The sequence below is a fragment of the Lytechinus pictus genome, chromosome 16 (genome assembly GCF_037042905.1).
Source record: "Lytechinus pictus isolate F3 Inbred chromosome 16, Lp3.0, whole genome shotgun sequence".
Taxonomy (NCBI): Eukaryota; Metazoa; Echinodermata; class Echinoidea; order Temnopleuroida; family Toxopneustidae; genus Lytechinus; species Lytechinus pictus.
Genome location: NC_087260.1, coordinates 8,116,085 through 8,143,284, shown reverse-complemented (window position 1 = coordinate 8,143,284; position 27,200 = coordinate 8,116,085). Strand labels below are relative to the sequence as shown.

Genomic DNA, 27,200 nt, shown 5'->3' with positions numbered 1-27,200 from the left:
TCAAGGATTATGTTGGAATAAACATTGCATTTTAATTGATAATAAAAGATATGTGTAGATTTAATTAGAGTTTGACCAAAAATCCAAGTCCATCACAGAAAACAGAAAAATTAACTTACATGTATACACACTGATGTGACAGAGTAGCCAATACAAAACTTTTCTCTATGAACATGTGATAAAGTCAGTATTGATCTATTCAAAAGAGTATGTCTCCTGCCGAATTCTGAGGTTTACGATTAATTTTTTTTTACAATCTTACCGGTTCTATTACATGTACAGTATTATTGTGAATCTGTATTTTCCTTTTTTTTATATATAAACCTTTTGTAAAAAAAATTTTACATTTCAGCCATTGGCTGCCATATGTGTATTGGTGTTAATGAAATGAATAAACCATGAATATACATATAATATTTACTCTAATTCAGAATTTCTTATATTTCTAATAGACAGATGTTATCAACTACAATGTATTAAACATGCTCTAATTTTACAACTTGGCCCAGTTTGGGAAGGAGGGGAGGGGGGGTAGTATACCACGTGCAGCCGCACTTAATTATAGTTTATGTTTTTATTTATGTTATCATTTCATCATATTCATTTTCTGTTATTTAATCATTTACCATGTTTATGCTATTTATTTTGTTATGTTTATGTTCTTTTATTCGTGGAGGGTTCTGTTGTTAAGCAGTTTTTAAACTGAGCCGGACTACCCTCCACTGTTTTTTTTTTATCGATTATAATAAATAAAACATGAATAAATAATAAATGAATAAATAAATAAACCACACAAAAGACACTCACAAATCAAGCAGAGAAATTAAAAAATCTACACTCAGATTCTCTTTATGAAATTAAAATCTTGGGGGCGGTGGTAAATTATTCATGATTTAACTCATGATTAGCATTTCAAGCCAACCCTAAGATTTCCTCTGAGGTCCTATTCTACATATATTTGACTTTATTTGATAACTGCATGTATTACACTTCTGGGGTAGTATTCTGAAAATTCTCTGAACTTTTCTTGTAAATATTATTGTAATTCACCAAGATAACAGCTGGCCTAAATTATCTTAAAATGCTATTCCGAAAATTGTCTTATCTCTGTAAAAACTCCCCTATTTTTATCTCTGATACGCCCAATATTTCATCATCAACCAATAATTTTAATTGTTACATGCTTAGGTCAACCAATGAAGCATTTCTTCTATAAAACATTAATTTGACATGAGGCGCAATTTCCCTTGCCCCTCTGATGAAACAGAGATACATGTATATCATGTGCCATTTTTTGTTACTTTATGCATCATTATAGCGCTAACATTATACACGCTCAGTGAAAGATACAAGAAAAAAAAAAGATACAAAAATTTTTCTCTTAAGACTATTTCAAGAATAGTTAATCATATTAGCAATTGTCTGTTTGATTTTTTTTCTTTTTACATAATTGATACTTTAATAATTCGTAGTCATCCATTCTGCTCATAATATGATTATATGATTAGTATATGTTTCTGTTTGTCATATTTTCAAGCATTTTTTTGCTTACAATGGCAATCCATCCCCGGGGGGGGGGGGGCCAGTCAAATATATTGCTGTACACACGCATGACCAAAAAAAACGCGTTTAAAGGGGTGTTTTTTCAGTTTTGGACGCGGTCCGCGTGTGGATTCGTTAAGGGTATCAAAAACACAGATTTTCAAGAAAAAGGGTGGTTTTGAAAGACTGGTCAATGGTCAATCGCGGGGTCAAACGTATTTAGGGTATGTTTTTCCCCAAAAGCTTTTTTTTTTTAACTAGCCAAACGTGTTTAGGGTATGTTTTTTTTCCCCAAGAGGTCATATTTTGGCGACAACTTGTTTAGGGGCCAAAATGTGTAAATAAAGCCTGCGAAAAACTTGTTTAGGGGGTTATTTTTAACACAAAGAAAAACTCGTTTAGGGGGTGTTTGGAAATTCCTTGGTCACGCGTGTGTACAGCAATATATTTGACTGGCCCCCCTGGGAATCCATCTTCTGCAACTGATTTATGTTCAATGATATATATGTCTGATTTATTAATAAAATGTATTTGTTATATTTATGCTACAGTACATGTATATTGTCATGTAGAAGAAAAATAGATATATACCTGTAGGCCTATCTGTAACCAATTTCATAATACCCAATATGTATACACATCAGTGGTCACTATAGACATGATAGACAGGTTTCCAGCCAGGCATGTATACATGTAGGTTTTGATAACTTACTTGGGTTTTTTCCTGATGGGAATAAAGACCTTTAGCGGGTCCTTGTATTTGGCAACACCTTTCTTCTTCTTCTTCAAGTCACGGTATGTCACCTCGGGGATGAGCTCCACCCCTTCCTCCGTCTCGATCTCAGCGAGGGCGGCATTGTCAATCAGGTCGGCCGGTAACGCCGAGATGAACCCACCTACCCCTGATGACTTGCCGTTCTTGGTTGCGCCTACCGTTGTGGTGGGCATCCTTGGCAACAGGTCAGTAACTGCCCTGTACACCAAAGGAAATCAGAAATATAATAATAATATGCAACATTCAAATTTCAAATAATACAGAAACAAGGGGATCTATGAAAAAGTAAATGCAGTGTTTCATAAAACCATTTTTAAAGATCTTTCATCGAATTTGTAATAATAAATTGTAGGAAATGATTTAACAGTATTTGGAAATACAAAATATCATCAAGAACTAGATATATAATGGCGTAATCACATTTCGCCAACGATGGGCATACTGCAGCGAGTCAAAAACAGTCGTTTTATCATTTGTATGAAATATGTTTCTTAAAAACAAACCATTTTATGACCTTTTTATACCTTTATGCAATATAAAAGAGTGAGAACAATGATATGATCAATGTAAAACAATTCAAGTTACCTTTCCAGCAGTTAACAGCAAGACCCTGTCCGAAATATAAGTGTAAGAAATGTCTATATTTGGAGAACGAACACTTGTATAAAGATCCTGCAAAAATAAAAACAAGATAACAAAAAGAAATGTATGAACAGTATGTTGCAATTGTTTTTTTTAAGTTAGTGATTAATCTTGTATGGTGAACGTCACATTACATCATTGAATTTACCATAACTGTGAGTTGCAGAAAAGATGGGCACTTACATTATGGGAGAGATGATATAAGAACGAGAGAGGGAGTGAGAAATGGATAGATGGTGTGAGAGAGGGAAGGGGGGACATGGTGAATTAATATATTGCAGAGGAAGAAAAAGAAAGAGAGTATATATGTATGTCAGTGAGTGCGGGTGCATGTGTGTGTGTGAGTGTGTGTGAGAGAGATAGAGATACATGTATGGAGAGACAGATAGACAGAGAGAGAAGAAGAGATAAATGGAGAGAGAGAGAGAGATAGGAGAAAAGGATGGCAGAAATCTTGATAGATATGTCAATATAGAACATTCATGTTAAATAAAAGTCAGAATGCTCATTCAATCTAAACAAAGGAGTAGATGAATGGTACTGTAGATCCAAGTCGAGACCATTATGTGATTAAGAGTGAAACACTGCATGTTGCTAATAAACAGTTTTACAAGACAACCAAGTACCACAAACCATTTATCATTGTCAGCGTCAAATTGAGCATCTAGTTTACGGCAAGTACTTCACACTCTCATTCCTCCTTTTATCCATTTTACCTTCTCTCTCTACTCTCACTTTCTTCCCATCCCTCATTCCATCTCTATCTCTCTCTCTCTCTGCTTATATCTTTATATAGATCCCATCAATTCTCCTTTCATCTTTCTCATCCCCTTACTCTCTCTCCCTCTCTTCTCATCCTCTTTTCTCCCTTCTTCTCTCTTTCTTTCTTTCTTTCTTTCTAACCCCTCCATCCTTTCTTCAATTGCCCCTCCTCCCCTCCCCTCTCCCACCAGTTCACACCCTCTTCTCAAGAATCAAATCTTTCTCTTCTCTCTTTATATCTCTTTCTTTCTAACACCTCTCTCCTGTCTCATTCCCTATCCATCTGCTACTCCTTCCCTCCTCCCCCAGTCCTCTCTCCACTCTCTCTTTCTTCTCTTAATCCTCCTCCCTCTTCTCCCATTCTTTTCTTCCATTTCTCTCTCTTCATCTCTCCCTTCCTAACCTCTCCCTCTTGTCCCATTCCATGTCCATCTACCCCTCCTTCCCCTTCCCTCATCCCTCCCTCTCTCCTCTCCAGTCTCACCCCCTCCCCGTCCACATCAGTCTGCATCCTCTTACCCCCTCTCTCTCTCTCTTTCTCTCCCTGTCTGTCTCTCTTCCTTTTATTCCATCTGCGTCGTCCTTAAGAAGACCATCTTCGCTACTTCACCTGATAAACTTCTTGAGCTTATCCTAATGGTCACAGGATATCATATAGATACTGAAACAATCACTGGCAGGAAATAAATATTTTCTTACAACAGTGATTATTTCCTAAAATACACCAAATCAAATTGTAATGATTAATGTTCAAAAAGCCGGTCAATTGATATCAGATCATCTAGCAGAAATGAGCACTGCATGCTTCACAGAAAGGTATTCAAAGCAGTGACACAACATTTGCTCCTGCGACAATTGCTCCTGTGACTATTGCTCCGGGCTTAAAAGATGAAGGGTTGGCGTTAGGATTGCAATAGGGTTTTATGTTAGTTTAGGGTACTGTATAGCATTTAACCCAGGGTTGAAGTTGGCCATTCGGTAGAGTGTGGAATTTAGAGCAGAGCAATTGTCGCCGGAGCAAACGTCATGGAACCATTAATAACAGCCATCCTGTACACTGTCTCCCCTTACTCCCTCACATCAGTATCATAAAATATTTTTCACTCGCTCACTGCAAAAATCTCTCAACAACTCAACGAATGAGTCCCAATTGAGTCGTTGCGAGATTTTTTTGCAGTGAGCGAGTGAAAAATATTTAACGATACTGATGTGAGACAGTTTACAGGATGGCTGTCATTAATGGTTCCATGAAATTTGCTCCGGCGGCGACAAGTGCTCCGCTCTGAATTCCACACTCTAATCGAATGACCAACTTCCACCCTGCAACAAGTACAGAAAAGATACCATTGATGCTTTTCAAATTGAGCTCTCTTAATGAGATTGATTGTTTAAATCCTATACACAAATAAAGATCCTGTGTTTAATGAGTTAAATGCTAACTCACGATATAACTACTAAGCGCGTGGTCTGACCAGGGTCGGTTAACATCAATCAGGTTTTGGTATGAACCCTATACAGAGTGCCCTTTGGACCTCAAGGCAACGTGTGAACAGATCAATCAGATACAGTTCATAGAAACACTAAATGCTATCTTCTTTGAACCAATTGAACACAGTCATGCAACCATTCATCATTAATCATGAATTGTTTTAACCAGCTCCAAAGAGGACAAATGGAGTTTAGATAATGATATTAATAATTCAAAAAATGAGGAATCAACAATTCAATAGAGACACCAGAATGTGACAGAAAAATATTTTTCAAAATGGAAAAAGTCTTTGAACTATTAGAAAAAAATTACAATGGACCTTGCAGCAAATCAGCCATTGGATACTGAAAAAGTTATCCAATAGAAGCAACTACTACAGTAACTACTTTTACTTCTATCATGGACTGTAATAGTATTATTAATACTGAAGGTAGTACTACTATAACATTTGAAATTTTAAGAATGAATGTAAATTCACAATATATCAACTTGGAAAAAAAAATGTAATCAGTATTGAGGATATTCCATTTAGGATTATCCCCATCAGGGAAAAATTACATAGGACACCCCCCACACACACAAAAAAAAAGCACAGAAAAGTACCCCAGAAATTTGTAAAAGCCCCGGAAAATCAACATTCGTTGCAATATAAGTAAAGCTTATCCGATGTTGTAGATCTAGGCAGAAGGTTGTGAAAAGTACTCCCCAAATATAAATATAAATTTAATGAATATTCATGAAGACCTGCCTAGAACCTCTTCACCAGAATAATGCAAATCTTTAAAATTCAATAACTTCATTATTTGTTGTCCGATTTTGATGAAAATGTCAGAATTTTGCTCTGTGAATTTCACTCTTTTTATTCAGATATAAATATCTTCAGCCCGGAGCATCCCTTTAATTACTTGATTTCTGACGTCATATGAGAGCAGCTTTCCTACATATCATATGGTAAAAAAGCAATGAAATGTCATTTTCTCATAAAATTGAAAATGGTTTTTACTGTATCTTCAGTATATTGTTAGACAAATCATTTCACACCCACTTCTAAAAAGAAACATAAATTGGTCACCAGGAACCATTAAAAAATTGAAATTTATGCATTTTATATTACATAACATTAACATACATGTATCGGACAGCTGCTGTCTATGACGTCACAAATCCAAAACTTTAAATTCTAATAACTTTCCATATCTTAAATGAATTTTCCTCAAACCTTCACCAATATTTTTAATTATTTGTTCTGCTATTTTTACAACAAACTTTTCTTCAGGGTGAACTTCCCCTTTAATATCACCCCCCCCCCCCCAGTGCATGGTGAACCATGGATATCTTTGTTAATATCTCCGTTGTCGGACTGTATAGCCCTCACCGTCGTCCATAAATGCTTCAATCCTAGGCCTTCATAGAGTGATTGATAGACACTCTAAAACCAAACAATTAATCTTTACTTTTAATGAGCAAGTAACCCTTCCTCTCATTACTAGAGTATATCACCAATAATTTACATACGTGTACATTCTTTCTACTGTTTGAAAGCTTTGAAGATAATAGTTTGCTTTAAATCTTAAAATTCATAGTGATTTGAAAATGTTTGTTGCTCGTAAGTATTCATTTCTCTGAAGCAAAGAAATTTGCCAATCTCAATCAAACATTCAGTCTGGAAAAGAAAATAAAATAAAATGGTTATAATAACTACATACTTTTTATTGTTATCATAATTAGTATATTTATTACCATAATTAATATCATCATCATCATCATCAATATTATAATTAATACTATTATTATTATAATTTTATTACTACTACTACTACGACTACTACTGCTACTTCTACTACTACTACTACTACTACTACTGCTACTTCTACTACTACATCTACTACTACTACTACTACTACTACTTCTACTACTACTACTAATACTACTACTACTACTACTACTAATACTTCTACTACTACTACTACTATTACTACTACTTATTCTTCTTCTACTACTACTACTACTACTACTACTACTACTACTAGTCTACTACTAATACTACTATTATTAATATCATTATATAAGTTATATCAAATTATGGTTACTTTTTAAAAGCCGTTTGTAGGAAAACTTTCTATGCAATGCCTCAATTTTTCACGAACCATTAAAATCATCTTTACATATCCTTATTGAAAATCCCCCCCCCCCCCCGCCATCATGTACATGTAGGCATCTTAAAAACATGAAACCCAACCTGAATTATGAAAATAATAGCGTAACTTCCTAGAATTGTATGAATAAAGGCAGAATGAGTCCTAACATCCTGATTCAGCTTGGGGTTACTGGAGAATGATGGTTGTAAAAAAAATCAATTTCCTCGGAAGGATTTCCTCGATGATTAACCCAAGGGACTCTCATAACACTGTACAGAGTGACCCTAACACAAGTGTTAAATTATCTCTCTGTCTGTCTTTGTCTCTCCCTCTTCCTCTCTTGCTATCTCTCCCTCTCTCTTGCTATCTTACTCTCTCTCGCTCTCTCTTTCTCTTGCTATCTCACTCTTTCTCTATGTATGGTTTGATCTGTTTCCAGTTTTCAATTGTACACAGGTGTCAGTAGATTTTTTTTTCAAATTGGGTGGGCTGTTAAACTTTGTATCTCAAAATATATATATTAATATATATTATTGGAATTATGGCAATTTCAGCAACATCATATTGTCCGAACATTCTCCAAATTCCAGGGGAGAATTCTTTCTAGGCAAAAGAAGGTTGCCACTTATGCAATCACGGTAGAGTAGAGCTTTTTTCTGAGCTTTCTTCAAAACTTCGTGATTTTGAGATACGAGGTTTTAACAGCCCAGTGACGATATCATATCCCAATATCATTTATAGCTCTCAGTCTATTATTGGTTTCATATCTCCCTCTTTCCTATCACTATTGATAAATTTATTTTCTGGTTTTTATTTCATTCATACAGTGACATAGAGTGCCCCCCCTCTCACTCTTTCTAACCCCCCCCCCCCCCATCGCTCTCTCCCAATCTAGACTAATAATCATGTATCTTAATCCTGCCAGTAGTCATATGTACCTCAGTCAGAAATTTTACTTCAGGGAGATTTATCTTGATAAATATTTGTTATAAATTGCAAACAGTTAATTTACAAGAATAATAACAATATAGTCAGTTCTTGTATAGCGCATAACACATGAATAACGTCTCTATGCGCTTCCAAAGGACTTGGATATTATTACCCCGTCTGTAGCTCTAGCAGCTAGCTTCCAGCGCTCGGCATTTCAAGGAATGAATTCCTGCCAGGTACCCATTCACCTCACCTGGGTTGAGTGCAGCACAATGTGGATTAATTTCTTGCTGAAGGAAACTACGCCATGGCTGGGATTTGAACCCACGACCCTCTGTTTCAAAGTCCGGAGACTAATCCACTGGGCCACAACGCTCCACATGATGCAACTTATACCTATCACAATTTTACCCACTGGCCCATAATTCTGAACACTGGTTTAACTACCATGTAATCTAAAGTGGTTTATCTAATATGGGGAGCTAAATGCGGCATTAAACCCCTACAATTAGGTTATCAGTTTAGCATCACAATTTGCATTGGAAAAATGAGCAACATGTATTTTGTACAAAGAAATACAATTTAAAGTCTATATTTGACAAATGGATACTTTTGAGGTTGAGATATTACGGGATTATCAACATTACTATTGAAGAAGTATGAAATGAACTATATCTATATGCTATCATTTAATTCATATTTAACATTGTTTCATAAATGTCAGTTTTAATCAGGTTTAGGATTTGAAAAATCCTAATGAAATGGTTGCTTTTAACTCGAACAAACATATTGATGATAGTCTCCCCCTGCATTAATTGTTCTATAACCTCACACATTGAAATAATGTGGTATTTCCTTGTCATTACATTATAATTAAATTGCTTTATAATGTTATTGAATAAAGAATACATCAATTCTTCAATAAAAGCAGAAACTCCAAAAAAATTTAATCTAAAGAAATAACCCCCCCCCCTCCACCCTCCCCAAAAAAAGAAATGGAATATGAAAACAATTATCTTCTCCAGATATGAAAGTATTATCTTGTTAACTCAAATTTACAAACATTTATCATTCACGAAGAGGCAAATTTTGATCATGCCCAAGAACACCCACAAAATGAATAATAAATAAATTACAGTTCTCGATTCAATGCAATATACATGTACACAATTCTCCTCAATACAAAAGGCCATGTATTTATCAATAACAAAATACATAACTCCTGTATGAAAATAGACCGAGACAAAGATTGGAACAAATGTCCTAATTGTTTGATTCTGCTAATGCTTGCCAGCTTTTTAAGAAAATATCAAAGTTTGTGAGAATTACTACTATTATTAAGCTATTTGCTCAGACACTAACAGCTAGTAATGGAGAGTACCATTATTGTACAAAAAGTGGGAAAGATGAAAATGTGTGTAGGCATACTTACAATGGTAGAATAGTAAAACAGTTAGAAAGGTAATTCTAAAAAGATGTACGATTCCTTTGCACTCAATACATTCACATATTCTGTGAATATTACATTACTGTAGATGCATCAGTTTGTTATACTTTCATACGTTAAGTTGGATCAACATAGAATGAATAAACCGTATATCTTATCTTACAGTCTGAAGACCAAATTTTAAAGTTTATCCAAACTATGAAATTATCAAATAAAATGTAAACATACACGTACAACCATCATACAATAAAAAAGAATCCCTCTAAATGTAATATTCATTTTGAAAGAAGGAAGGTGCATTACCTTTTCAATTTTATCTGCATTGATAATAAAAAAATATTATTCATATATGTTTCTTAGAACTGCATTCATCATGAGAAATTAAAAGTCATACATGTACTTTTTAAAAAATTCAGTTTATGAATTTTCCAATCCATTTTGATATTAAAACAAACTTTTGTATTCCATGGCTGTTGCTTTATTACAAAGAAATGAATTTGTTTGCATGTTGTAACTTATGATTTAACACAAGACAAAAACTTATAAAGTCAATTTTACACAGGTTATATTGAATTACACTGTTTTATGAAAATAAAATTAAAAATCAGGCACCCAAATGAAAAATAGCAAAAGAAATGATTAACTCGAACATTTAAGGGCAGTATACAAGTCAAAGGAGAGCTGAAGAAATGGAAAAGGGGAAAAAATTGCAAAAATGTAACGGTTAAGACATAATCATCTTCACACACGAACATCAATGGCAATTACTGACTGGGTAGTAATAATTAGACAACTAACCTCTTGAAATCCACTTGTGTTTTATGGCTCGTAAAATAAAACGGCAGTTCGAAGTCAGCTGATCACACAAACTCTTCTTCCATCTTGGGGAAAACCTGGGAAAAACAGTCCAAAATCGAAAAAAACTTGAAGAGGGAGGAAGATATGATAGCTATACTCTTCCAAAGAGAGTTAATATATGACTGAAGTCCTCAAGGATTTGGTGGTGTATTTTGTGGCCTGCTAGAAAAAAACTGCATCAGAAGTTAACAGCACATTGTTCTGTGCATGGTATATGACTGTACCATTCCACCTGCAGGGGTGCGATATAAACGGAGGGGTAGAGGGTGGTGAAAATTAATCCTTGATTCCAATGTTTGATTAAAAGTTTAAGAGTCTTTGATAATTTGTCTGTAAATATTCATTTACTATGATTGTCACAATTTATTGCTACAGATTTGTGGTCATAGCTGCAATATTCAAGTTCTTCCTTCCTTCCTTCCTTCCTTTCATCTAAGGGCTTGTAATTTGGAAGGTTTTTATTTTAACTTTTCAATCGTATTCTGTTTGCTGCCCTTCTTTTCTTGTTATACTTGTCAATGCCATTGCATAGGTTTGAATAATTGATCATTCCATTTGATAATCAAGAATAAAATGAATTGGCATTTGTGTTAAAGCCCATCTTAAGTTTTGGTAAAATTCCAAACATATGAATCATACTCGAGCATCATCATATAACATTCCAATATCAAATGGGTAGCAGGAGGAGTTGGATCTTTTGTCATCCATTTATTATCAATTGAAATTTTTATTTTGATCTTTTTGTATATCAAGGGGCCTCATGTTTCATTCTCTTTTTTTTTAAGGGCACATAGGGCACTTATTCAACAAATTTAGTGATTGCCTATCAGAAAGCTATAGACAAATGTATATGCAAAAAAATTAGACCCTTCCTTGCTTGGGAAATTAATTTGCACGCTGAATTAATTTTTGAGGGAAATTAATGACAATTATTTCCATGTTATTTTCTTCAATTCAAGATATCCATATTGCACCAAGTTTACTTATAATTATTATATAGATGTTATTCAAGAACTACTGCCTTTTATTAGCTTATCTAATTTGAAGATAGGGGAGAAAACTAATTATTACAATTGTTGAATTTAATTGTACGAATGTGCAAAATTGCAACATCAGCGCGCAAAGAGAACACACAAACATATCTCCTTCCTATTTCCATTTTGACTGGGCACCCAAATAAATTTGCATGTAAAATTACAAAAATGTATCCCCCAAAAAAAGACATTTGATTTTACACGTGTATCCTTCACAAGATTACTGTTTTGGATTCATGTAATCTAGTAATGAATAGGAAGAATAACAGGAACTTTTGGGGATAGCTATCAAAACATTAAAAAGGCTTTAACTTTAAGTATCAAGAGTTCAAGAGAGCAAATCTTACTTCTTGTAAAAGTTTATCATGAAAATATAACTAGTTCCGGGCAATTTCCATGCCACACTTCAATCTGTCACTCAAAATTCAAAATTGAAGGGAAAAGATGTTTGGAGAAATTTGGAACTAAACTTTGACTCTGATATCATTTCAAGTATTTCAAATGAAAAGAAAAACGACAACAACAATCATCAAGAGGGAATAAACCAATACAATACTGTAAAATATAAATAAATTCAGTCATTCATTAAATGGAATTATCTTCATCATTAAATAAGGAATGATTGAAAAACAAGATTTTGCCATTTTGACTATTTAAAAATATTGACATAATTATATCTCTTTAACGTAAATAGCACTAATGATTTAAAACAAACCAAAGCTTTTCAAAGTGATAAAACAATTAAAAAAGATTGAATATTCATTTAAAAACACACACAAAAACATGAAGCTTCAAGGCCATACTATCGTGCAAAACATATTTGTACCCGATCAAATGTTAATAAGATCAAACGTTAATAATCAAATGTTAATGAGAATTTAAAATAAGTAAAGTGGCTATGTCATTGATAAGTACCTATTTCAGAGATGCTTTCCCTTTTCTTCCCCTCCTTGATTGTGCTCCATCTCCTCCCCGCTCTCTGAATGGTACAGTCCTGATTCTTCATCATTGCATTGTTGAGTAAGACAGCTCACCTTGTGGTGGTGGGGGGGGGGTGTTAGGATCAAGATTGGGCTTGGTTAATGAGTGTATGAGGGGTGGAGATAAGAGGAGACAAAGGTTGGAGATGGGCGTCGGCATCCTCCCATTCACACACTGACCACATATATCATTGGAGAAGATTCTATCCACTTGGTCTTCGGGCAGAAGGTCTAATTTAGGCAGATGCATGGTCTAATTTAAAGGCCCCAAGTTTTCATTTTCCAAAATGCAAATTCTGTGTACTTTGTTATAAACATCAAATTCCGTATTTTGATTTGATTTGTTTTCTTCCTTTCTTGTTCATATCATTCGTATAATACATTTTTTCATTACATAACAAACATAACACTGATTACTGTTTTGGGGGGCATGAATCATGTAGACAAAAATTTACAAAAAATCTTTCTGCACAAATATGATCTACTACTGAGTTATTGTAGTATTCACAATTTGCTAGAGATGGATTTTCATCACAAGCAGATTGCTGGGGGAAAAATGACAACCCCAGATCCCCATCCGGCCTGTGCCCCCCTTCTTGAGAACCATAATAAATGAAAATTATGTAAATATGCCGTTTTTACACAAGTGTGCCCCCCCCCCTTGAAAGTCACAGCATGTATTTTTAATGGGAATATGTTGCTCATACACAAGTGAGGACCTTTTTTTTTCTTTTGCTCGTTAAATTTTACCTGGAGGAAGTGACCTTCAATTTTTGGTGAAGACCTTTTTTTTATTTTTGCTTGTCAAATTTTCCTCTGGAAAATGTGCCCCACCTTTTGGAAAATCCTGGATCCACCCCTGGTATAGCCGAATTGGAAATTAGACATAGTGGTAGATGGGCCAAACTAAATGGCAATTAGACCAACTAGTTAGTAGACCAACTGGTAGTAGACCAACTGGCTGAAGACAAACTAGGATTAGACCAATTGGAATGCGATCATTAGATCAAATGGAAAGAAGACGAAGACAACGTGGCAACTTTTGGTTTGGAAGAATTATTGTGGTTTTCAATGTCAAATGTTCTGGCTAATTGAATAAGAATGTGAGGTACATGTAGAAACCTATTTACCTTGCTTATTGATTTTTCACAGAATTTCAGAGAATCAGAAGATGTAAGATAGGGTTTGGGACTGTTATTAAAGGGGAAGTTTACCCTACCGAGAAGAAAATTTTTTAATAACAGGAAACAAAAGAAATATACATGTATTGGTCAAGATTTGGCCAAAAACTGATCATAGAATAAGAGAGTTATGTTTTTTTTTCAAAGGTCTGGTTTTGTGATATCACATGCAAACAGCTCCCTCATGAGATGAATTCCACAAAAATCAATTTTCTCAGAAAATTGACAATGATTTTTAAATGTGCATTCATTATATCATCAGACACATCATTTCATACTCGCTTCAAATCAAAGAAAAAATAATATTGAAATACTACTGAAAAATATATAAATATATAAGTCAAATATCCGCAAGATTTCCCAATGACCTTAAATTCTGAAATAAACCTTGACTTGATACATCGTGTAGATCTGAAGTTTCCAAACTAAAAAAACATTCCAAAAAACTATTGAGAAATTAGACTTAAAATAAACAAAAATAAACAATTTACAAGGCTGCCTATATACATACATGTACATATACATCCATTGTTCTTGGGTATTATATAAGTTATCAAAAACATAATTGTTGGATAATAATTTCTGGAATTTACATTAAAGTACTTTGAATATTAGTAAAATTGCCTACATACATACATATACGTCCATTGTTCTTGGGTAAAGCTATCAAAAACATATACCGGTAATTGTTGGATGATAATTTCTAGAATTTACATAAAAGTACTTTGAATATCTGTATAAACTGTCTATATACATAAATATACGTCCATTGGTCTTGTGTATTACTTGATAAGTTAACAAAAACACATATTATTGGATAATAATTTGTGGACTTTACAGTACAGTACTTTGAATATCAGAATACACTGTTACATGTACCTTTTCTTGGGGTCAATATGATCATGAGTCTTTCTTGAAGTAGGCTCCTGATAAAGTGCTATCTTTCCTTCGCTGCGATCTTCGCCCGGCGCAAGCATCCAAAGATCGTCCGAGCCTGGGTGTCGTGTAAATTTGAGCAATGGCTTACCGATGCTCGATTTAAGTTCCCATGGCAACGCTCACTGGTGAGGCTACTGCACATGCTAACCCAGAAATAGGGACAGATCTTAGTCTCTTCTCAAGCATCGTGACTTTAATCAATTGACATGAAGATGCCTTTGATCATTCAGTGCAGATACTGTATATACATGTACATGTTTATATGAAAAATGTAAGTCTAAACAAAACTAGAAATTCATGTAGACCTTTTCCCATTTACTTCAATTTCCCCCCAAAAAGATATTTGGCATTATTGGCACCATTAATATGTTATGTGTGGCTTGCACTCCAACCTGAAAAAATACTTTTTTACATTTTTTTTTTGTTGTTGTTCATGTATACAGAAATATAGTGGATTCCCCCTTAAAATGTCAATCCAAGCTATTGCTTAAAACAAAACATCTTTTCATGTACACGTATTACATTTACAGTTTATGTGATTGAGATGATTATTTTTGTTTCAATAAAAACTGATTACTGCTGATGAAAGTTACAAAGTAATTGCCCATTTTTTTCACACACATGGCAACTGAACTTCAAAAGAAAATATTACAATCATGTTTTGATTGAAGACTATCTATTACTTGACTCGATAATACCAGTTCTTTGTTTCGGTTCCTAAATTAGTAAAACAAATAACTTGGAGGACTTTGCCATGGATTATCTTTTTTTCAGGGAGTAACCAAAAATATTTTCAATTACAAAATAGTATTGAAAATCATAATACAGGGTCAAAATTCGTTCAAACAAAAACCCTTTATCGGTTGTACAAATCTCTGAATATATAATACATGTGTATACATTGCAATTAATTCAATATAATTATCTTATAACAGTATTTATGCTATGGTATTGACAAGCCCTATATAATTGAAGTCATATTTATATGGAAATTTGATGTCATTACATATTTAATTTTCAATTTGTGGAAAGAAGTTTCTCTGAATGATGAAGCTATTGATATTGTGGTGGTGGTGATGATTATGATAATCATCATAATCATGTAATATACTTCTGCTGCTGCTGCTGCTAATGATGATGGAGTTGATGATAAAGATGAAGATGATGATGAGGATGCTGATAATGATGAGGATGATGATAAAGATGATGATAATGATGATTATTCCACCAATTTATGGAAAGATGTTTCTCTAAATGATGAAGCTACTGATTTAGTGGTGGTGGTGATGATTATGATAATCATCATAATCATGTAATATACTTCTGCTGCTGCTGGCTGCTAATGATGAGGATGATAATGATGAGGATGATGATAAAGATGATGATAATGATGATTATTCCACCAATTTATGGAAAGAAGTTTCTCTGAATGATGAAGCTACTGATATAGTGGTGGTGGTGGTGATGATTATGATGATGATCATCATCATCATAATACTTCTGCTACGGCTGATAATGATAATGGAGATGATGATAAAGATGATGATGATGATAAAGATGATGATAATGATAATAATGAGGAAGTTGATGATGATACTGATAATGATGAGGATAATAATGATGAGGATGATGATAAGGATGATAATGATGATGATAATGATGAGGATAATGATAATGATGATGAGGATAATGATGATGATGATAATGAGGATGATGATAAAGATGATGATAATGGTGATAAATGATGATTATGACGATGATAGTGAAGATAATGATGAAGAAGAAGAAGAAAAAAAAATATAGTGTTGGTGGTGGTGATGATTATGATGATCATCATCATAATCATGTAATATACTTCTGCTGCTGCTGATGATGATGGAGATGATAAAGATGATGATGAGGAGGAGGATGTTGATGATGATAATGAAGATGAGGATGATTAAGATGATTATGATGATGATAATGAAGAAGAAGAAGGAGAAGAAAATGATGATGGAGATGATGATGATGATGATGATAAAGATGTTGATGATGATGATAATGATGAGGATGATAATGATGAAAATGATGATAAAGATGATAATGATGATTATAACAATGATAATGAAGATAATGAAGAAGAATAAGAAGAAGAATACGATATGATGACGATGGTGATGATAATGATGGTCACAATAAAGTTCATAAATTGATGATTGCGTGAATCGGCAAGGGGAAAGGGAGGGGGAGGATAATCATACAGTCCTCCCTTTCAACATATTAATCATTCACCCTAAAGATCCAATTCATTATCTCTGAACCTTTGCAATAGTGAGTTGTTATTCCCAATTTTTAATTCAAAGTTTTTGTTTAAAAACCATAACACTTCATAACCAGAGAGTCCTCTAATTCAATCACAATCAATACATCACCACATCATACAGTCACTAAGTCACTACCAGATCAAGGCAGAGCTATTTACAGAGGACCAACAAGAGATAAGATACTGTATGTTTACAAGAGAAGATACTGCTTCACACTAATAGTAACAGCAATAGAGGACAAGCTTGATTGGATAATGCTTACTATCAAGGCGTTTCAATTAGCCATGTGAGAGATTTGGTACGAGGTTCTTCCCATTGTAACCTTTCATAGAGAGGGAATCGTTACAAGATGTATCGCCATGTATGATACATAATGTAATTCCCTTTTCTCACAGGCTAAATTTTAGTCCAGGCTGGAAATATCTCTTACAATCCCTCTCGCAACCTTAGGTCTTCTATATGCTTTTCACACTGCATTTCCTTAACCCCATACTATCCTTAACCCCGGACTATACTTAACCCCATACTATCTTTTTTTACAATTTTTTTATAATCTAAATCAAGTTCATGAGTGCAAGTTACGCGAATTTAATTTTAAACTTCTTTATGACCTATTACCCGTAAGAAGAAACCTACACAAATGGGGTTTAGTGAATGATAACCTATGTTCGTATTGTGGAATGGAGGAAGATATCCAACACGCTTTAATTTCTTGTGATTTGAATAAATCATTTTTTGAATATTTGAAAGAACTGACTAAAAAATTATTTCATAAAGATTTAGAAATCAATTACAAAATTCTGTTTAAACATGAAGTAGATGAAAATTTGGTTTTACTTCTGACCATTGCACTTTGGTGCATTCACAAAGTCATTGTTTCTAGAAACATATCCGGAAAAGAAAAGAGAGATAATCTGAAATTTATATTTTTAAGAGAAATAGAAAGTAGAGTAGAAATGAAAGCTCGGCACAGGAAAAGATATGTTTATTTACCCAGAGAAATTACCGAATATGTATGAAACTCAGTAAATCTTTTGTTTTCACTGATGTATTCAATATGTTATAACTCATGTAAGACTTTTGGATGATTGCATAATTATGTAATTGTTTTGTATTGATATAATTTTTTTTAAATGTCATGTCATCTCATGTATGTTCATTTGTATGATGTGTTATGTTGCGATGGTGTAAATAAATCCTCTAATTGGAGGAAAAAAAAAAAAAAAAAAAAAATCTTTTTTTCGATTCACACTGTCTTTCTTAACCCCATACTATCTGCTCAGCCGGGGATAATGCATTAACCCCGGACTATCCCTCAGCTCATGAATATTGATGATTTTACCATACAGAGCGTGATTAACGTGCAATTCGACTTCCGTGATTGGCTAAATGCTTAGCCCCACTTTCCTTAGCCCTGTTTGTTTTCACACTGCATTCTCTTAGCACCGCAATTGTGGTGCTAGCACCACAATAAGCCGGCTAACCCTGCTTTTTTGCAGGGCCAGATAGTACCGTACTATTTACCGTGCTAGCCCACTTTGCTAAAACGTAATGTGAAAACGAAGTGGGCTAAGCTTAACCCCGGGAAATTGGTGGGGCTAAGACCCCCCCTTAGCCTCACCAATTTCCCGGGGTTAAGGAAAAAAAGTGCAGTGTGAAAAGCATACTTCTAGTTCATCCTTACATGTACTTGCTGTACCACCATCTCATAATTCATGGGGGATCGATCATTTCAACATGCTGGGCCATTCCTATGGAATAAACTTCCAAAAGAAATCCGCAATGTTTCTTGTCTCACCACTTCTCTGAAAACCTGGTTATTCACACAAGCTTTTATGTAGGTAATTGTTATTTCACCCCTCTGTTCAGGTTTTCTATTTTCCTTTCTTTTTCTTTTTCTTTTCTTTTCTTTATTTCACCATGAGCATCTTTTTATGATGGATACCGGCGCATTAGAAATTTTCATATTATTAAATAGAGTAAAATTTACAGAGCAAAATGCTGAAAATTTGATCAAAATTGGATATCAAATAATGAATTTTAAAGATTTGCATTATTCCAGTAAAACAGTTCTAGGCATATCTTCATGAATATTCATGAGATGGGCTGATGATGTCATATCCCCACTTGTTCTTTTGTATTTTATTATATGAAATTAGGTTTATTCAAAAATTTTCTACCAAGAACTAAAACAATTGGATTGAAAACTGATTAAGTGCATTACTTATTTATTGCCGCAACTTATTTCATCATAATGGAGACACATCATTTACAGATGTATGAAAAAATGAAACAATTATGATTTCATGTAATAACATAAGAAAGAGGAAAGTGGGGATATGACATCATCAGCCCACCTAATGAATATTCATGACAATGTGCATATAACTTTTTTCAAAAAATATTGATATACTCTAAAATTCAATAAATTTGTTATTTGTTATCCGATTTTGATGACATTTCAGCATTTTGCTCTGTGAATTTTACTCTATTTATTAAGATATATATATTTCCAGCCTGGACCAAAATTTTGCCTGTGAGAAAAGGGCATTACATATGTATCGTACATGGAGATAAATCATACCCCAACTAATATCAGGGTTAGGCTAAGCCCACTTTCTTTTCTCACAGCATTTTCGTAAAGTGGGCTATTAACCTCACCTAAATCACAATTCTCTTCCATGGTGACACGAGTGAGGCCCAAGATAAACATGCGTTACACAGCAAAAACTTTGGTGTTAACCGGTGTACATAGAGGACCACTCCACTTATTTTACACCGGTGTTAAATTGACAGTGTTATTTTAACACCTATAGGTGTTATTGCAACACCATTGGTTGTTACATTTACACTATTTGGTGTTATGGTAAATCTCGAGGGTGTAATTTTAACACCTCAGGGTGTGGTCCTCTATTAACACCAACTGGTGTCAGTTTTAACACCACAGTTTTTACAGTGTAGGTATGCACAAAGCCTCGTCCAATGCCGGCTTTCGAACCGGCCTAAAGCCTGCAATTTGGCTGGTGTTAGTACTCGTACGCCAAGAGTAGACTGAAACCACTTTGAGATTCTTTATCGACGTCGCCTATTCAAGTGACACGTGTGCCTGCATTTTCACGTCAACATTCTACATTCTCTAATGTTCGTTAGCCCTAACCAGACCTGCCAACCCTCTACAAAAAAAAAGTATTCTTAAAAGAAAAAAAAGAAAAAAAATTGACAAAAAAGAGCATTTTTTGAAAATTTGTCTCAACGTAACAATCACCAGCCTGTTGTAGTGAGATCGGTAAAAAACATGTGAAATGACTCTACTTGATATTTCACCCTTTTACACTGTAAACATGTGCTCGTAGGCAAGAATTTACTTGTTCTTTTCATGCAACAATTTACTGGCCCGACAGTGATTTTTACTGGTCAAGACTGTCACACCGGCGCTAGTGTCACGCGCTGTGTATAATAGATACACCATGATCGGAAATTTCTAAAAAAAGTAACAAATCATACAAAAAAAGTATTGGTGTATTCATAGCAAAAAAGAGGAACGGTTGGCATGTCTGCATAACTATTGCTCGTGTTGGTAAATCTGCAATTACCCTCTTTAGTACAAAACAAAGTCATTGATCACTTCAAAGATGGAATAACATTCCTCATATTGGTTATAGTTTGTGTTTTCTTTATTGTCCATTCAAAGCTTACAGTTTTCAAATAAATTATAAATCAGTGATCATCTGTTATTTCACTCACTTCATGAAAAAAAAAGAACTGTGGCTCCATTTTGTCCACAATTTGAAAATTCTAATACTACATGTACTATTCAATTTGAGCATTTCATATATACATGTGAGCCACCACGTTCAGGGCTCTGTAACACAAATATTAGTGATCAATCGCTAAATGAATTGACCAATCAATATCAATGTTACACACGCATTAGGTTTAAAATACTGACCAGGGACCAATCAATGCGGTTCTTTCATATTTGCAAATCATTGCGTTGTGTTACAGAGCCCAGGTTTGTCTTTATTCATCCAATTCAGAAATTTGGATGAATTTATTATCATGAGAGGTTTGCGGGTCAAGAACTTTAAAGACATACAAAATAAGATAGTCTGCTGTGCAAACTCTTTACTCGATCGAGTTAAGGGTCTGAAAGAGCAGCCTATAAGTATAATGCCTTGTGTACTGAAGGCCTTCACCCTAAATTGTAAAAGCAAGTTGTTGTTTTAGCTTCTACGGCGCATATCATTCAGTAGTGAATAATTGCGCTAGCATAATTTGCAGTAAATTTTCTATAATTTTTCTTTATTCATATCAATTCAATAAAAGGGAGGTGTGGCGCTGCATTATTTGCGCAATTTTGGGAGAATCACAACAGACTGTCATGTTTGTTTTACATGTGCTGGTCTTTGCGTGGAGACCCACTTGTTGATCAAAGTTTCAATAAGGGTGTGTACCCGCAGACTACAAAATAGCACAGGCTGTGAGTGACAATTGAAAAATTGAGGAAATATCGAGTTGAACGAAGAGTCCCAAGCGCAGAGAAGAATGAGAGTTAATCAGTAGAAATCCTAGGAAACTGAAGACCCGGGGGGGGGGGGGTAGGGGCACTTAGCATAAATGTATGATATGTATTGTATGTATGTGCCGTGGTCAAGACCCCAATTTTCAGCCTAAATTTTTGTTCCAGAGCATCGCCAATTTAGAAAGCCATAGAAATTCCTATTTTTTCCCCCATTCCGGAGACCCTCAAATTTTTGGTTCCTCGTACCGGTGCACGCCCATCATGGACTACTCAGCCGGTCAGAGTGGCAACCTCGATCGGCGTGGAGCCATATGCCGGGCCGCCCAAGCACCCCGCGTCTGCAGCTAGCTAGCCCGATATTAATCTAGCAAGACATGCGCACGTTTTACACAGCCGCTACATGTACCATGCTATGCCTACTATCTGATGAGTTCCAGAGACCCCCTTTTTTTATGAGCTCAGTTGCAGAGAATCGCATTTTCAGTGATCGTCGATCCAAGAGCCGTTCAGGAGGCCCCCGTTTTAAGACCAAGATTTACATGTAGTTCAAGAGCCCCATATTTTCAATTTTGGTGTGGCACATACATGTAGGTATCATATTATAATTTGACTACCCGCCCCCGGGACTGAAGAGCTTAAAGGAGATTTGTGATCACTTTGAAAGAGTAACACGGTGATCATCAATGCATGCTGGCTGTTGAGTACACGGTGGTTGACCCATTTCTCAGGATAAATGCGTACGCGTATGAGTGATGTCACAATGAGGGTGCGACCCGTTCACATGTATTATGAAACGCACAAATTGAAAGTTGCTGAGTTAGATGGAGAATCAGAAGACCCTAGAGTGAGTGACAGGTTCTTGCCTCAATACACACACAATAAATACCCTTATCATGACATAAATTCATGAAGTAAATTGGCACAAAATCAACAAAAGGATTTGTATTCATCTACCAGTGAAACAATAATCATTATAAATGCTTGCATGAAAACAAAGTGTAGAATAACATATTCAAGTCAATGGTAAAATGATCACTTTTATACTGTACCTATAAATGCAGTTTATACATGTACATGTACATGTAGATAAATGAGCTAGTCTTTTCTACTCAATATACAATTTACCTGTCAGAAGCCAATACTCAATTCATATCAATTACTTGAAAACTTCCATTTACATATCAAATTTCATACGCAATGAAGTAAAATTCAATTTTAGTGGTTTCAGAACTTATAAAATAATTCGCTTACAAATAAAATTCTTCACATACAAATACCATATGCCGTATACATATACATGTACATATGATGATCTGTAAATTATTATTTCATATTGCTTCAAAATTAGAAAGATATGGTCCCTATTCCATGTATACGTTATAACCTTGACAATAGGAACAGCAATGTTAGGGAATTCACACACATACAAAGTGGAGAAAAAAAAGTTTACTTGAATCGCAATCTGTTTTTTAGTGTTTCAACAAGAGAATTTTCTGAAATAACGCAATGATGGTGTGGCAGCAAAAGTGTCAAATTCAGCAACATTTTCGTGTATAAGGTTGATGGAATATCAGGCATCAAAATGTGTAGAAATAAGCAACTTTTTTCGTTTTGTTTCAATGCCTCAACCCCCCCCAAAAAAAAAAAAAAATAAACAAATAAATAAATGAACTTTAAAAAAAAAAAGCACAAAAAAGCAACAAAACTTTATGCCAGTTAATGTCTTGAATTCTTCAAAAATGAAAACAAGAGCAAAATAATCTGTCCACAGATTCACTGATAAACTAATGACATTATTCATAACCCCTTTTATAAGTAATGAAATCATTATGACATGGCATTAATCACAACTAGTCAAGACTTAAAGGTCAAGTCCACTCTAGAAAAATGTTGTTTTGAATAAATAGAGAAAAATCAAACTAGCATAATGCTAGAAATTTCATCAAAATCAGATGTAAAATAAGAAAGTTATGACATTTTAAAGTTTCGCTTATTTTTCACAAAACAGTGATATGCACAACTCAGTGACATGCAAATGAGACAGACGATGATGTCCCTCACTCACTATTTCTTTTGTTTTTTATTGTTTGAATTATACAATATTTCATTTTTTACAGATTTGACAATAAGGACCAACTCGACTTAACAATATAGTATTAAACAATGCTAATTCCAGCTGTTTAGGGAGAAATTAATCATTGTTTCACTTGACACTGAGGATAAAATTAGAATATTTCATATAATAAAATACAAAAGAAAACGTGAGTGGATGACGTCATCAGTCTCCTCATTTACATACCGACCAGGATGTGCATAGGACTGTTGTGTGAAATTAAGCGAAACTTTAAAATGTCATAACTTTCTTATTTTACATCCGATTTTGATGAAATTTTCAGTGTTATGCTTCATGGATTTTTCTCTTTTTATTCAAATCAACTTCTGGTTGGGGTGGACTTGTCCTTTAAAGAGTGAAAATCTTTGTGTGTGAATCCCCCTAGGAAAGGTTTGTCCACTGAAATCCTAACTTCACACAAAGCCTAAGCCTGATGTCAGGTTTAAATTTCAAAAGAATTTGGACCAATAAATACAGTAGCACCTTGAAAATCAAAGAATAAATAGTTTGCACAAAAAAATCAAGAGTATTCTCTTTCTTACAAGTTTTACTACTAAAATATATTTTTTTCTAACACATTTTGCAGCACATAGAGCAAATGAGGGATACAAAAGTTAATTGTAACAAGTGGAGCGCCTCTGGCAGTCTCACCTGCATTACGCGATTCAATATAGCAGCAGTGCTGACATTGAAAACAACTTTAAAATAATTATTCACAAAAAACACCATTCATATAATGATACAATACTACATGTACATGTCTGTTCATTGACCCTAAACGATATTTGACCTTGATCATGTGCCCTAAGACTTTTCAGTGATACTTGATTACCCCTACATGTATGTCCACATTTCATTAATTATATATCCATAAACTTTGAAAGTTATGACAGCAATTTAATAATTACCTCCAACATGGCCAAAGTTCATTGATGACCTTTGACTTTGGTCATGTAACCTGAAACGCACACGAAAAGGATTTTCAGTGATACTACTCTTGTGTCCACCTTTTATGAATCAGATCCATAAACTTTCAAATTTATGGCAATTCAACAAATACATGTACCCCCAACTTGGCCAAGTTTTATTGACCTTATGACATTTGACCTTGGTCAGGTGACCTAAAACTCAAAAAAGGATATTCAGTGATACTTGATTACTCTTATGTCCAAGTTTTATGAATCAGATCTATGAACTGTCAAAGTTATGACGAAATTTCAAAAACTTAACCTTACTGGACGCGGCGGCGGCGCGACGAGGCCAAATCCATAGTATCCCCAAACTCTTTTCGGGGGATACAATGATGGTGCCCTCTTTATTTCCTACAATCATTCATAAACTGTAGGCTGCATGGTTTGATTTTCATGGCATCATTGTGAGCACATCGTTCTAGTGAGCACATCACTCCAGATGCAAAATGAAGTGATGGTAGCCAAATAATCTGTTTTAGAACCCAGGCGATAATTTCAAAACATTTTGCATTCTCAGTACATGTACATGACTACACATTGCACATAACAAACAGGCACATGTATACTTGAGGTACAGTACAGATATTACAATTACATGGAAAATACTACAGTACATAAAACTTCACTATAAGAACAGAATATTTGATAATCAGTTCTGAATTATTTAGTAAGCAACACTTCAATCATTTTTGCATGTAACTTTACATTATCAGATATTTCTTCCTTATGTACAGTATCAAATCATGTGTTTCATAAATTTGAGAGGCTTCACATGTATATGCAGCACTGCATATTTCACTGTTGAGGTGTTTTGAAGTTGAAGTATTTTACACCAATATTATGGTGATTTAGCCTTTTAAAGCACATGTTTAAATAACAAGATATATTTCCAGTATTGGTCGGGAGGGTAATTGCAGTACATTTACAGTAGACCAACATGCAATAGCACTGCTGGAAAGAATCACCTAAATCTCAATACTACCATTTTTTGTCATTAAATGACAATTACATTTCGTGACACTATGCCCCCCCCCCCCGGCACACACGCAACGACCAATCATTACATTATGTGTGTCAAATTTCATGAACATTATTCTAAAACAGCGGAGAAGATAGATCTGCAAGAACTATCCCCCACATGTACTTTTTTGTCATACATGTGTTTAGAAAATTCACTGATGATTTGGCGATCGGTCCGAATCCCACGCCCTTACAATCAATCTTATATATGCTAATAAAGTGAATATCACATTTTGGAAATATAATATATATATGAATAAATATTAATCATAAAATAGCACATACAATGTTAATGTATTTTGAAAATTAGAGCAAGCACATGTTTGTGTATCCAAGCTGAATGAACACAATACTGGATTTCAAAACCCGTATCACAACTCTGCGTAGAATCATAGAATTTAGAAGGAAAAGAATAGCATTTATTTTTAAATATCTCTGACTGTATTCATGCACTGCACATGTCTATAATTTACTTAAACATTCAAAAGCTGTAGTTTGGCTATACTGTAGCTTATCTGGTGGAAGCGCTGTGGTGTAGCGGTTCTGACTCTCGCCTTGTAATCAGAGGGTCGTGTGTTTGAATCCCACCATGGCCTAGCGTCCTTTGGCACGGCGTCAATCCACACTTTGCCACTCTCACCCAGGTGCTAATTGGGTACCGGTAAGAAACAACCGTCATTGTGGTTGGTTTAGCAAGTGTGCGCCTAACAGGCTGCTTGAAATGCTATGAATCCAGTGACCGGGTAATAATAATTGTGAATCGCTTTAAGCAGTTGTAGATTGATAAAGTGCTATACATGTATAATTGCCAAATATTATTATTATCTCACCTGTATTCAAAGTATTTTTATGTTATTATATCCACTGTAGTTTTCATTTATTTAATGTACTGTATGTTGCATAATGCATCGTTGTGAAATATAAACTTCTCATATTAACATTCAAATGTATTCATGGTATTGCCCCTGCTTATCTTCAAGAACTTGTCCAGATTCATAAACCCAAGCGTAATCTTCGTTCTGGCTCACAGAATCTTCTCTCTGATATTACTGTCAAGACCTAATCATATGGGGATTGGGCTTACCAAAAAGCTGCACCAGCACAATGGAATTCTCTACCACCGACATGACGGAATATTACCCAGCTTGAGAAATTCAAAGTACAATTTAAAACCCACCTCTTTTAGAATGTTTAACTTACATGTAGTTTGTAGGTTCAATCCATGTTGAATGTCCTTTGATGTTATGCATTAATTATTTGATGTCTAATTTCTAAATTTACAATTCTAACCACATTTCTTGCTTTCCTCACGCATAGAGACCTGTAGGTGTTATGCGTATTAAGAACTGTACTATTATTATTATTATTATTATGTCTTTTCTTTTCTGTACAATGTTTATATATCTCTTTATAAGTATTGCACAGGGGGCAGCTCCAGAGGTTTTATGATGGGGGAGGAGAAAGCCTCAAGGGGACATAATTGTTTATTTTATTGAATGATATGGATATTATAGAGTTCAATATCCCACAACAATCCTATTTTATGCTCCCCTT

General features: G+C 34.5%; 1 protein-coding gene across 1 annotated transcript in view; it reads right to left on the bottom strand.

Annotated features, from left to right (window-relative positions):
* LOC129278898 (ATP-binding cassette sub-family C member 5-like) overlaps nucleotides 1–10,900 on the bottom strand; it is a 36,449-nt gene extending 25,549 nt beyond the window's left edge. The window contains exons 1-3 of the mRNA XM_064111627.1: nucleotides 10,524–10,900; nucleotides 2,903–2,989; nucleotides 2,255–2,515 (exon numbers count right to left, since the gene is read on the bottom strand). Coding sequence (XP_063967697.1) covers nucleotides 2,255–2,490 — 236 coding nt within the window. The 5' untranslated portion in view covers nucleotides 2,491–2,515; nucleotides 2,903–2,989; nucleotides 10,524–10,900. The remainder of the gene's footprint in view (nucleotides 1–2,254; nucleotides 2,516–2,902; nucleotides 2,990–10,523) is intronic.
* Between the last annotated feature and the right edge of the window lie 16,300 nt (nucleotides 10,901–27,200).